This window comes from Pocillopora verrucosa, chromosome 5, assembly GCF_036669915.1.
Source record: "Pocillopora verrucosa isolate sample1 chromosome 5, ASM3666991v2, whole genome shotgun sequence".
In the NCBI taxonomy this organism is placed as follows: domain Eukaryota; kingdom Metazoa; phylum Cnidaria; class Anthozoa; order Scleractinia; family Pocilloporidae; genus Pocillopora; species Pocillopora verrucosa.
Window position 1 is genome coordinate 15136605 of NC_089316.1, and position 12500 is coordinate 15149104.

General features: G+C 37.4%; 3 protein-coding genes across 8 annotated transcripts in view; 1 reads left to right on the forward strand and 2 right to left on the reverse strand.

The window, feature by feature from the left end:
- The window catches only part of LOC131773433 (fibrillin-3-like), a 164204-nt gene that overhangs the window by 30861 nt on the left and 120843 nt on the right, over positions 1–12500 (reverse strand). For 2 of the 3 annotated variants that reach the window (XM_066166629.1, XM_066166628.1), the window contains exons 11-12: positions 4470–4592; positions 3318–3440 (exon numbers count right to left, since the gene is read on the reverse strand). In XM_066166629.1, the coding sequence (XP_066022726.1) occupies positions 3318–3440; positions 4470–4592 (246 nt within the window). The remainder of the gene's footprint in view (positions 1–3317; positions 3441–4469; positions 4593–12500) is intronic. The other variant, XM_066166627.1, reaches the window with a different exon arrangement.
- Positions 9223–9954, forward strand: LOC131769199 (uncharacterized). Its single transcript, XM_066166670.1, has one exon. It carries the CDS (start codon positions 9225–9227, stop codon positions 9885–9887), a length of 663 nt encoding a protein of 220 aa, XP_066022767.1. The 5' UTR covers positions 9223–9224; the 3' UTR covers positions 9888–9954.
- The window catches only part of LOC136280877 (uncharacterized), a 4152-nt gene continuing 1687 nt past the window's right edge, over positions 10036–12500 (reverse strand). The window contains exons 3-5 of one of the 4 annotated variants that reach the window (XM_066166634.1): positions 11730–12500; positions 11446–11605; positions 11014–11109 (exon numbers count right to left, since the gene is read on the reverse strand). The exon at positions 11730–12500 is cut by the window's right edge and continues 1056 nt beyond it. In XM_066166634.1, coding sequence (XP_066022731.1) covers positions 11478–11605; positions 11730–12500 — 899 coding nt within the window. In that variant the 3' untranslated portion in view covers positions 11014–11109; positions 11446–11477. The other 3 variants (XM_066166631.1, XM_066166633.1, XM_066166630.1) reach the window with 3 other exon arrangements.

A 12500-nucleotide genomic window follows, 5' to 3' on the forward strand; every position in this document is an offset into this window, starting at 1 on the left:
TACACATAGATCTATTTTTTTTCAACGTAATGTGCACTTAAGTACCTTTCATCTAATAAAGAATTTCTTCTCTTTTCGAGCAGATATGTCACGTGACAAAAATAGATAACAGAAAAAGGTTACTGAAGACTACCTGATTCAACTGGAATAATAACTCCAAACAGCTTTTGAATGTCCTGAGACATATGCAAGGTAATTATATCTCTGCCTTGGATACGCTTCCTGACACCATCATGATCAGGATACTGACATGTTACCTTTGCACTTCTCCAAAACTTCCCCAGAGTGTGGCGATGCCTGTAGCAAATCCACATTTTTTTGTTTATCCTCCTGAGCGAGGTGAAATAGGCCAATCTTTGCCAAGATTTGCTCATTTTCACTTAAAAACCTCTTTAGACAGGTGGCAGCTTATCAAATGATGTTTTACTTCCTCATTGCATTCAGACAGTCGTACCAAACCACTTAAGCCACACGATGAACCAAAGTTTTTGCCATCTTTGCTATTCAAAAAGGAGTCCTGAGACATAATGAACGTCTCGCTAATGAACGACTTCTTCCTGTACTTGTAATTGTTTCCAACGCGATACAAGTTCGGGAGATCTAAAGGAACTCACTATAACTTTGTATATTCGATACGATTTCAATTTCCGCGTTAAAGGAGAAGCCTATTGTAATTCGTGAGTGATCAGTGGTTACGCTCGTGAGGTAAAGAATGGGTTTGTGACTTTCTCACTCAATTGAAGACTCGCGTCACTCTTATGAAATGGTTGAACGGAATACAGACTTCGAGCAGTCTCTTATTTTTCCTAAAGATAGTGAGGTCACGCGTATCCTGTGAGCATGGAGAAGCCGCGAGACGCGAGACTCGTATCTCGCGTCTTTGCCGCTCCACGCTCTCAGAGTTGGGCAAAGACAAGACACGTTATTTCCGGTGCGATACAAGAGATTCAATGGTTATGTCGATTATCTAAACACATTTATTTACGTGGTAAAGATTTGTTTTTAAATCTATGAACTGATGCTATTCCTATTTGGAACGAAATGTATTTGAAATAAAAAAGAATACTAAGTAAAATAAAAGTTGTCTGCAACACGAAGCATGCCTTCGCATTAAGGCTGAGAATCCTAATGTTTATCATGATACTTTAATGCATATGTTCGAATGTTCCCAAAAATCTTCTGATAATCTGCCCGCAACCATCCCCACCCCGCCCCTCGCCACTGAACCGTACTGTTTTCACTCAGCAGCTGGTCAGCGGTCACGTCTATGAGGTAAACAAACCGATCGATTCTGATCACCGTTCTTGTCGCTCGGAAAATCAAAATACCAGCGTGATATTGCTGCAAAGATGAAGCAGTTATGTTATTTGATTCGTACTTCACATTCGAGTCGAAGCTTGGGTGGCACAGGCTATTTCTTGCGGTGGAATCGACGAGGGGAATTCAGAAAGTTGTAGTGATTGAATTGTTGGAAGAAATGGTCGCATGGGGATGGTAAGTTTAACGAACAATTTCAAATTTTGCCGCTTAAATTGAAAGTAAAGTTCATTTGAATTGCTTTCGTATGTATTTCTGACGGTTTTAAATCTACCTGCTTGATTTATATCGGTTACGCTTCATGTTGACAAGTCCCTCAAAATGGCGGCCAAACTTGGAGATTGCCGAAAATTAGGTAAGTTCACGGAGTTATAAAGTTCTCGTAAAGGTCGGGCCGCAAAGTTTTTTTCTGTAGTTACCTTTTCTATGGCACCTACTTCCTAGCTATGTTAGTTGGATCAGTTAAGAACGCCTCACTTTTTCAAAAATTTACCTTGAATTTGATCGGTTTTGGCGTGTGTGATTTAGGCGAACCGATAAGGTGTCGTTCAAGTCTTCCTGTTTTCTTTATTGACACGTGATGGTTACGAAAGTCGCCTCGATAGATAAGATAGAGTTAATATACATGGCTGTGGTATTTGTTTTTTGCTGAGTTCCGTAGTTTTTTGTAAATTGTCCTCCAAAGTTGTATGAAATTAAAGTCTTGAAAAGTGTCACGACAAGCCTTCGCTCGAGTGAAATTTAATTTCCGTAAAACTCTGAAAAATGATGAGATCCGATCAAACTGATTGTGGTTTTAGTATAGGTACATGAATGTCTTACAACACACGAGAAACGAGCGAAATCCGTGTCTCAAGCAAAATCGACCGGACCGTTCTTACAGAGACACTCTCTTAAGATGGGTGTTGAGGCTTCACATTTTGAAATTTTGCAAAGTCCTTCATTCATCCCAGTAAGCAATCTGTTTACTTGAGAAAAATAGTAAAAATACATGTTTCATGTGAAACTATATGTAAAAATCCTTTCTCAAGTAGGTCCAGGTCAGCCACAGCATGTGCTATTTAAGGGGCTTGGTATCAGGTTACAAAAAAAAAACCGCATTCAAATACACATTTTCATAATCTTCAGGCCAATAGCTTTCTAATGATGTATAGTGTGCTATGATTTTGATGAAAACCATAGCTGTCACAAGTGATGCAAAAATGTCACTTTTTCAGGTGAAACCCCGCCTTAAGTTATCTCAGCAATAGGACATCAAAATCAAAATAAAAGATAGTACGTAAAGGAACTCTGAAAGCACATGAAGATTTTAAAAAATCTGAAATTGAAAGTAAAATTATTCTGCTGTACTGATTGCGCTGTTGTTGAAGGTTGAAAAGTTATAAAAAAAAAGTGGCTGTGCAAAGAGATTTTCCTTCTATCTATACTATTTAAAAAAGTGAGGAACTAATAATAAATCACATATTCGATGGTTTATCATATAATACGAGAGGAAATCTTGCTCATTGCTCTTAATTATCCTTGTTCCTTTCGCGCGCGGAAAAATACCAGGCAACTCGCCTTTTATATGAACCACTTGTGTTGTCTGCGCGTATTATATTTTAAATTTTGGTAAAATGTGAATGCATGCATATAATGAAACCCGTAACTTGATAGAAATACGAGGTCGGGGCGTGAAAATCATTAAGTTGCTTCTTGATCATAACCTCAGTTACGAAGACAATACTAATTATGAAAAGCTACTTTGCTCGACATGAAGTATCGCTTTTCTAATCTACCTTGGCAAGACTGTCCATTTATAATGTATCCTTTCTTACAGATGCAATTATATGAACCATTTGTGTTGGTACAGTTAACATTAGCATCACAAACATGACTATTATCGTTGCATTCATCAATATGAATAGAGAAAAAAAATCTAAGCCAGTTTGTCGGATAACAAGGCAATTATTTCTGATGAACGGCTATTCTGCTTTTTTCTAAGTCTAATCTAATTTTACCTTGGCATGACTTTCCTTTTCCAGTGTATCCTTCCTTACAGGTACAGCTATGGGAGCCATAAGTGTTGGTACAATTCGCATTCACTTCACAATCATGGCTTCCATTGCTGCATTCATCGATATCTAGAAGCATAAGTGATGTATAAGAGGTAACGCAATAATAATATGACAGTCATACGTGAAAACAGGCCTCTAAAATGTGGGCTAATTTCCATGGGCGATAGTTTATGTGCAAAAAAAAGGTGTAATTTAATTAGAGGGGGCACTTATTTGTTGGATGGGCGCTTTGTCGATTAGTCGAGAGGGGCGCTTCTTAAGTTATCTCAGCAATAGGACAAAGATAAAAAAAATAGATAATACATAAAGGAACTCTGGAAGCACATGAACTTAGAAAAATCTGGAGTGGAAAAAATTGTTTTGCTGTACTGATTGATTTTTGTTGAAGGTTGAAAAGTTATAAAAAAAAAGTGTGATAGTAGAAAAAGATTTTCCTTGTATCTATACTATTTAAAAAATGAGGGAGGGGAAGGGTGGGGGTGGAGAAAAATATTCCAGGTAACAGTGAAATGATGAACCCTCATTCGATGTTTTATAATGTAATAGGAGAAGAGATATTGTTCACTGCTCTCATTTATCTTCGATCCTCCTGGGCTGGGAAAAATACTGAGCAACTCGTAAAATATTCGCGCGTATTACATTTTAAACCAACGAAAATTTGTGTATGTATACATATGATCTGATATCATATACATATGGTGAAACCCGTAACTTAATAGAAATACCAAGTCGGGGCGTGAAAATCTTTAAGCTGCCTCTTTATCATGAGCCCAGTTACGAAGACATTACTTATTAGGGAAAGCTGCTTTGCTCGACATGAAGTATCGCTTTTCTAATCTACGTTGGCAAGACTGTCTATCTCCAATGTATACTTCCTTACAGATGCAATTATGAGAACCGTTAGTGTTGGTACAATTAGCATTAGCATCACAAACATGACTATCATCGTTGCATTCATCAATACCTATGATTACAATAGATTTGCAAAGGGCAACTGAATAGAAAAAAAATATGTTGGCCAGTTTGTTGGATAACAAGGCAATTACTTGTGATGAACGGTTATTTTGCTTTTTTCTAAGTCTAATCTAATTTTACCTTGGCATGACTCTCCTTTTCCAGTGTATCCTTCCTTACAGGTGCAGCTATGGGAGCCATTAGTGTTGGTACAATTCGCATTCACTTCACAATCATGGCTTCCATTGCTGCATTCATCGATATCTAGAAGCATAAGTGATGTATAAGAGGTAACGCAATAATAATATGACAGTCATGCGTGAAAACAGGCCTCTAAAATGTGGGCTAATTTCCATGGGCGATAGTTTATGTGCAAAAAAAAGGTGTAATTTAATTAGTGTAGGCAAGTCTTATTCACCTTGACATGACTGTCCATCTCCAGTGTATCCTTCCTTGCAAGTACAAATGTGAGAACCATCTGTGTTGTTACAATTCGAATTAACATCGCAAACATGGTTGCCATCGCTACACTCATTAACATCTGTGAACAAAAACGAAATGCCAAAACGCTACCAGACAGAGAGCAAAACATCAGATTTCTAAGTTTTGATGGATAGAGTTTTTTTTATTTTGGGAAACTTTATTCTGCAATTTGCTAGGTCAAATGCAATGCTTATACCTTGGCATGAATGCCCGTCTCCGGTGTATCCTTCCTTACAGGCGCAGATATAAGAGTCTTCAGTGTTACTACAGTTCGCATTTATGTCACACACATAGATTCCAGTGCTGCACTCGTCGATGCCTGAGGACACAAGTAAATGTAGAAAAAGGTAGCTTAACAGTACAACACAAGAGATGAATTTTTTTTATGAAAACATTCATTTTAACTTTAACCCTGGGAGGAAATATGACATCGTTTTGGCCTGATTGTTGTCCGAAGAATTTATAATTCAGTGCAATCTAGAGTTAAAGAAAACAAAGTATCAGAAAAGTAAATTAATCGACTTAACTTGCCATTTGTCATCGTGACACCCTACGATTGAAAGACGCCATTAAAGTGAAATTAGAACTGCTATTTCTGCCTTCTACATCAAAATAGCATGGACTCAAGAACCGAAATTCGTGTGCAAAACTTACAAGAACTCAGCTCGTAGATTTAGTTCTTAATCTTTGACCACCATACACAACACGTACTCTTATATGTAACGTCTTCAAAATGTCACGCATGTAGAACACTTTTGTCATACTTTTGCTTCAATTCACTTCACTGAACAAACTTATTTGCCTACTTGTATAAACTCCTGCTGTTGTCAAATAGGACGCACAGGAGAATGAGGCAAGTTTTTAGCATCTCATTTCATGCAGTGCTGTTTATTATTTAAGAAAAAGTTTTTTAAAAAGTTAATCCGGATCGCAAATGATCCCAAAATTGAACTCTACATGACTTCTTTAAAAATGCCTGGAATGACGTAGATTTTTTTCCCAGGCTCCATAAAAGGACTAATTTATTACTAATCTAAAGCTAACTGATGAAACTAGGTATTAAGAAAACAACTGGAACAATGGTTATCTGCTACTCATTGGCCATTTTGTAACTTTTGGTTGTATTCGGGAGCCTACTTCACTTTTGTAGGAACGCACGCTTGGGTAACCACTGGGTAATTCAAACAGGCAGATAACACTGTAAAACTGAAATTTTACCGCTGGAATGCTCTTAAGTAGCCTCGCAGCTACTTATGTACTCGTGCATGTTCTGTCAACGGATCGCTTGCCTCTTTGATTTCCAAAGCACATTTAAAACTTATCGCTCTTACCCTAACATTGATGAGAGGACAAAAACGCCAGCTTTATGACTTTTTTGTAGAATTGGTATTTTTAAATTTACGAAGCTTTTGATATCGAATTTGAAAAATAAATCTGGCGGGGTTTTGGACAACGCGAACGAAAGTGCTCCTACATGTTTCCTTCTTTAATGATCAAACTGAATACTTTATCGTCTTGTCCATATATCTATTGATTAATTTTGTCCGCTAGCTTTTAGCTTTATGTGAAAATAAGATGATTACTTTCTATTACTGAGGACATCGACAATGACACATGGATGTGCTGAAATTTCGACCAACTTCTCTCTTTTGTTCAAATATGTTGTTTTTTATTGTTGACTTCTGAATAAATAGCAAAACTTGAGTGACATCTGATACTTACTTTTCATATTATCATCACTAAGGTATTCTGAAACGTAGTTTCCAATGAACACTGCCGCGATGATTGCAGAAATTGCCACTGCAATAGCAACAAGAATGACCATAACGCTTCGGCGGGATCTAGAAGAACGACTGGCAGCTGTCAGTAGATCTCTGCTTCCCGTAATGGAGAGTTGTTCTCCAAGATTTGCAGGTTTTGGATGGATACGATCCAAAGAGATAGTCTCATTTCCTGACGACGCCATCTCAGATGAGATCTCTAGGCGTAAATGCAGGATTTACTTCACTCTCAAGATGCTGAGAAACAAAGTTACTGGCGTGAAAACATCATCAGGAAGATGATTCCCTTCACTCGAAGTTTTAGCTTATAATCATGAAAGGTTAACACAACATCTTTCTTAATTCTAAAAGTCTGTTCGTCGGCGTGTCTTTCAGTTTCGAGTTTCAGTTTCGTAACTGTTAATGATGCAGTCATGCGTGATATTTTATGCATAAACGTGACCTTGAGTCTCGATTGTTTGAGCCATATGTAGCTTTCAGGCACTTTCCAGTACGTTAGGAACTCGGTTTCTTTTCCTTGACCAAAGAAAATAACTGATGAGCAGGTTTTCTTGCCTTTACCTTTTTTCCCTCTACCCTCTTTTTTTCTTCCTTTTTTCCCTTTTTTTCCTTTCTTTCTTTTAGTACCCACTTCTCAAATCTTCAAAACCTCGAAACGTTGACAGAACTCTGCACTCGTCTGATGTCGCTGTTACCGCTGTTATATCTTAAATTCGTAATTTTTTGTATAATAGGGCCCTAGATAATTATCTCCAGCCCCGACTCCCTCCCCAAAACGTTAAAAACAACAATGAAACGAGAACAAAAATTGGTAGCATCGATAAACACTTGTCTTTTGTGAAGACACAAGATTTCTAGAAAGCATTTTCGTGTGTTTTGTTTCTCCTGAAGTATATTATTTTAAGGAAGACAGAGCAAAAGCCGTTAATAAAAGGTATCCGCTGATTTTTTCAAGTTCCTCTTCTACTTCATGATCGATAAGTCATGAAAAAATATTCATTTTCCTCTATAAACCTTTTTTCGCTTTCTTCATTATACAGGTGCTTAAGAATTCAAAGTTTCATATTGGAGTTTACATGATTGTCTTTGGTTATTTAGACCGATGATCATGACACGCCATGGTTGTCGGTTTTTGACTTAGTCTTTGCTAGTTGCTGTTACCTTAACTCTTTTTGTATCAGCAAAAGAGAATAAAGGAGAAATAAGGTTGTTCTCATCCGTGAACCGAAGGATAAAACTTTCTTCGCCATCTGCGACTCACCTTTTCTATAATTCAATAATGCATTCTAGGCTACGATCATGAAAAATGAAACAAATTCCGTGCCTGCTTCGAGGTAACGGTTTTCTGTTTCTACCCCGCTTGCATGGCATAAGTTTAAGTTGATCACCAGCTCTCATCAGTGGATTCAACTTCCAAAATCGACCACTTCCCTCCGAGTAGCATCTACATCTGGATGTGTAAATAATTATAACGTCCATTTAAAAACTGCAGGTACTTGACGCGAATGACAAAGGATTCGCGGAAGGAATGTAATTTTTTTTTCAAACAAATGTCAAGGGAAGCAAACTGATCATTAAAGTTCATAGTGGAGAAGTTATAAAAAAAAATTGCAATTGCTACACTAAATGTATGTTCCCGAGGGAAGCAGTTAGTTTTGTTTTCTCTCGAGTCGAGGTAATTTATGCTAATACACAATGAGACGTACCATTGTTTACTGACATCACGCAGCAGATTAAAAATGTTTTTACTGATAAATTCAGTATAAACGTGATAAATCGACCCTTCCCGGAAGATAAGTAAATTTGAAAGTTGAACGTTATACATCTCAGATGAAGAGTAGTCAAGTTATCATTTCTTTTTTTAATTGTTTACAGATGCCATCTGTTATGTACACCCAGCCTTTGTGAGTATAAATGAGGTTCTTTCCAAAAATAACACAGCAAAAACTATTTCTTCCTCTGTAGAAAGTTTTGATCTTAGCATTTAAATTCGACGAAAAAGATTAAGAAGGATCTTTCTAAATAAAAGTTATTATTGATAAATGGCAAACGAGCGAACGTTGCAACGCCATAAATTTTCAAACTAGAGAAACTTTTCAAGTTGTACGCAACATTTATGCAAATTTTACCAATAATCCAACCATACTGGGTCATTACGTTTTTGGTGAAATTTTGGAAGAGAGTATTTTAAACTAGTCCTTAAAGACTTTTGCGTCAATAGCTTTCTTTAGAACTTATAAAATACTCTTTCATGTTCCAGCAATGTTCTAAGGTAAAACAAAATTATCTGAGATGGTTGAGAGCGGTAAAAATCTACCTCCTTTCGATGAAAAGACATCAAATTCCGTTTGCTAAACTACAATGGAAGTTAACTTAACAGTGTAATACGTGCATGTTATTGAGAGAACAGAGTTGGGAATGTAGGATTTTTTAATTGACTTAATTGGTGGTCGAAGTTGTTTGTGTTTTCACGATGGTCGGTTGCCATGGGTTTTCCTCCCGCAACTCTGATGCGCGCTGGCGCAGAAATCATCAGCGGCAGTTGGCACGTAAAGTAAAGGCCTATTCAAAAATGGCGGCAAATAATAACAGCGCGAGCACATCAAACAAACTCTGTTTAAGGCACTTCGGCATGGAGGATGAAACAGAGAGAGGAGACCGGTTTTGGAATACCAACTCCGTAGAGATGAAGTTCTCTGCGGAGAAAGAATGGTTGAGGAGGGTTCGTTTCGCAGAAAATAAACCTAATTACGGGATGAGAGACCTTGATCCCGTGTTGGAAGAACTCACAGGCAACAAGCTGGAGCTTGTAGGTCCCCTGGTGGATGGCTTCCTAAAGGAGATCGGGCTCTCTATTAATGCGAAGCTCGCTCGCTCTAGAATGACCGGTCTTATGGCGCCCATCACTCTCTTTATGCCATTTCAAATCTTTAAACATATCTGGGTTTTAGTACAAGGCTACGGGGGAAGCGCGGACACAACCAAGAATGGTGAGAGAATAACGCTAACTTTCCAAAGGCTCGACACTGCAGAAAAAATTTGGTCTCCCGCGAGATTTAAAGGAGAGAATTTTCTCAAGAAGCGGCACTTCGAGAAAATCCCCGAGGATGGTCGCGTGCTTCAAAGTTACAGCGGCAAGTCAATTGTTGTTGTAACACCAACTACGCCACTGCAAATGGTTTATTCAACAAAACAACAAAGGGTAGTAACCACATTTTGCGTGCAGCGCTATGATCGAGAAGGATTTGCAAAGGACTCTAATTTGCAAAAGCTATTGAATTTGAACACTATCTAGCTTGACAGTTAATTAACAGTAGGACTTGCTAATGTTTTGTTAGACCTTGTCACGAAACTTCATACATCAAAAGAATGACAACCTTGAATGTAATCTGAAACAAAGTTCTAAAGGAAACATGTTTTTAATACAAGCAGATATTTTAAAATTTAATCTTCGTATCTTGTAGACTGTAATACATTACAGTGAATAAATAGAATTATGGTTTTACCTAAACATAATAGCTGAAAGCTTTTTTATTATTTGACTAACAATGATGTCTGACTCATTTATGAAATTATCTATCAGTATACAGAATTACTCCTTTTAGATACAAATTTCATTTATCTGTGTATACTTCATCTTACTCTTAAAACTATCAAGCTGCAAATTCGTTTACCTTTTATTTGAGACAAATCCATTAATAAAACAAATGTATTGTGTCCATATAAGCAAAATGCTGGGTCACTAGTTATTGACCCTTTGACCCCTTACAATGTCTAGTATCTAATTTCTTCTTACAATATTAACCCCAAATTAAACATAAGGTCACAAGAATGAGGGAAATAATTATTAACTAATGAAGCTCTTGATTATTTAGCAAATTCTCCTTGTCAACACCTTGTAAAATATATTGAGAACAGTATAGAGAATATTCATGCTGTTGTTAGCATGTAAAGGCTTAAGTGGCCAAACCTTTAAGTACAAAATTCCATAAATTCATTAGAGCAGAAACCCTGCCTCTAAAATGCAAGTTAGTAAAAAAAATAATGGGTTTATAAAGTTTTAAATGTAATATATCAGTGCATACCAAGTGATATCAGTGACAACAGTACTTTTGCATTTGGACAGGTTTAACCTCTCTGACAAACATAGCTAATTTAAAAAACTTTGCACAAATTTAAATATATTTTTCTTATGAAGTAGGTATATTACTCACATTACTGGTACACAGAATTTGTTGAGAGCCTAGTTATCATTCTCATAACATATCATACTTATTGTGCACCAACTTGGCCAAGAAAAATAACTTGAAAATCAAATATTTTGAGAGATTTAAACTGTTGATTAAAAAATAATTAAACTACCCCTCCCCAGCCAATGCACCTTCAAGGCGCTTAATTAGAATTTCCTTAGTACCTGCAGTGCTTAATCCTCTACTTCGTAAAGCTTCCTTTAAACTAGGTACTGTCATCAAAGTTGGCTGTATAGCTACCTTTTTAAGCTCAGTGGCATTGCAGAACTTTAAATGAGACAATAATGACAGGTTATCAGCAAAGCGAGTATTGCACTGTTTACAGACAACAGGTTTTAGTGCACACAACACTGATTCTGTCAGACCTCTGCTGCTCGCACAAGTCACAAGGTTAATACTGGAGAAACAAACTTGACAACTGAGTAAATCGTTTTCTTTATTTCTACCACAATTACAAACATTTGATTGGTGACAGTGTGGTGGAGAACGTGATTGGTAGTGTGAGATATAAGAAGAGGGCATTGGTTGATGTTCTGGGAGGTAAAATGAGCGAACATAATTACTTCGCATTACTTGCCACCATTTACCAGTGGCAGTACTTACATTTGGCTGGTTAGTTAAGGTCAAATCTTCCTTCACACCAGAATGTTTGGCCTCTTTAGCCTGCAAAGAGACAATGCCATAGCCCACCCCATACCTTGTAAACAGCAAATTTGCATGATAGGGAATGGCATATCCAATTGTCCATGTTGTGACATTAACACTGGATGAAAAAAACAAAGACATCAGGTTAAAATACATACTACACATTTCTTTCAGTTCTGCAACCTGAGCAGAATTGGTCTCTATTCTATTAAAAAGCCCCCCAGCATTCCTCAGATACTCACCTATCTTGCTAAGAGCCAGTCGTTGGATTGTTTGTGCCTCTGTTTCATCTTCATTTTCTAAAGTGTCAACTAAACGGTAGTAATATCGAGCCAATGCAATAGCTTGATTGCCAATAAGCCTAACTGGTAATTTGTTATACCTGTTAGTTTCATCACTAAAATGTTCTTTTACTCTTGAAGCCAAGTATCCCAGTCCACACCCCCCCTTACCTGTTGCATGCCTTACATGAGGAAAACCTGTCTTCTGCAGGTATTGTTTTAGGTCCTCCTCTGATTTCTGCAACATTTCTTGCTTTCTGGCACGCTCCCCAACACTGTCTATATCAGAAACCCTCAAAAGAGTCTTTTGGGGTTGTCCCTCCTTAACATCTCCATCTCTATTCCCTATAGGTGCTGCCAGGGCAGAAACAAAAGGATCAAACTTTCCTCTTCTTACTGCCTCTAAATATAGGAGATCAATATAATGCTGCCAGGCATTGATCTCACAGTGCATGGGTTCTGGCCTTAACTTGTCTGCAAAATGCCCAATCCTTGGTAGACCTAACTGTCGGATGCCATTTTCAGCCATAAACTGCAACTTTCTGGAATTTTTATTTTTTTCTGAAAGGTTTGGGGGAAGAGAGGCGATAAAATTGTTTACCTTCTCAGTATTAGAGGTTCTCATTTCCATAGTGTAAGGCTTCCAGGTGTCATCTTTACCCACTCCAATACTACCCCCCATAGTGTTCATGTTTCCTTTATGAACATTTGCATATGGGGAAGGATATGTAG

Bases quoted from the DNA above. Each gene is read 5' to 3' on its own strand.
- LOC131769199 (XM_066166670.1), top strand. From the start codon at position 9,225: ATGGAGGATGAAACAGAGAGAGGAGACCGGTTTTGGAATACCAACTCC.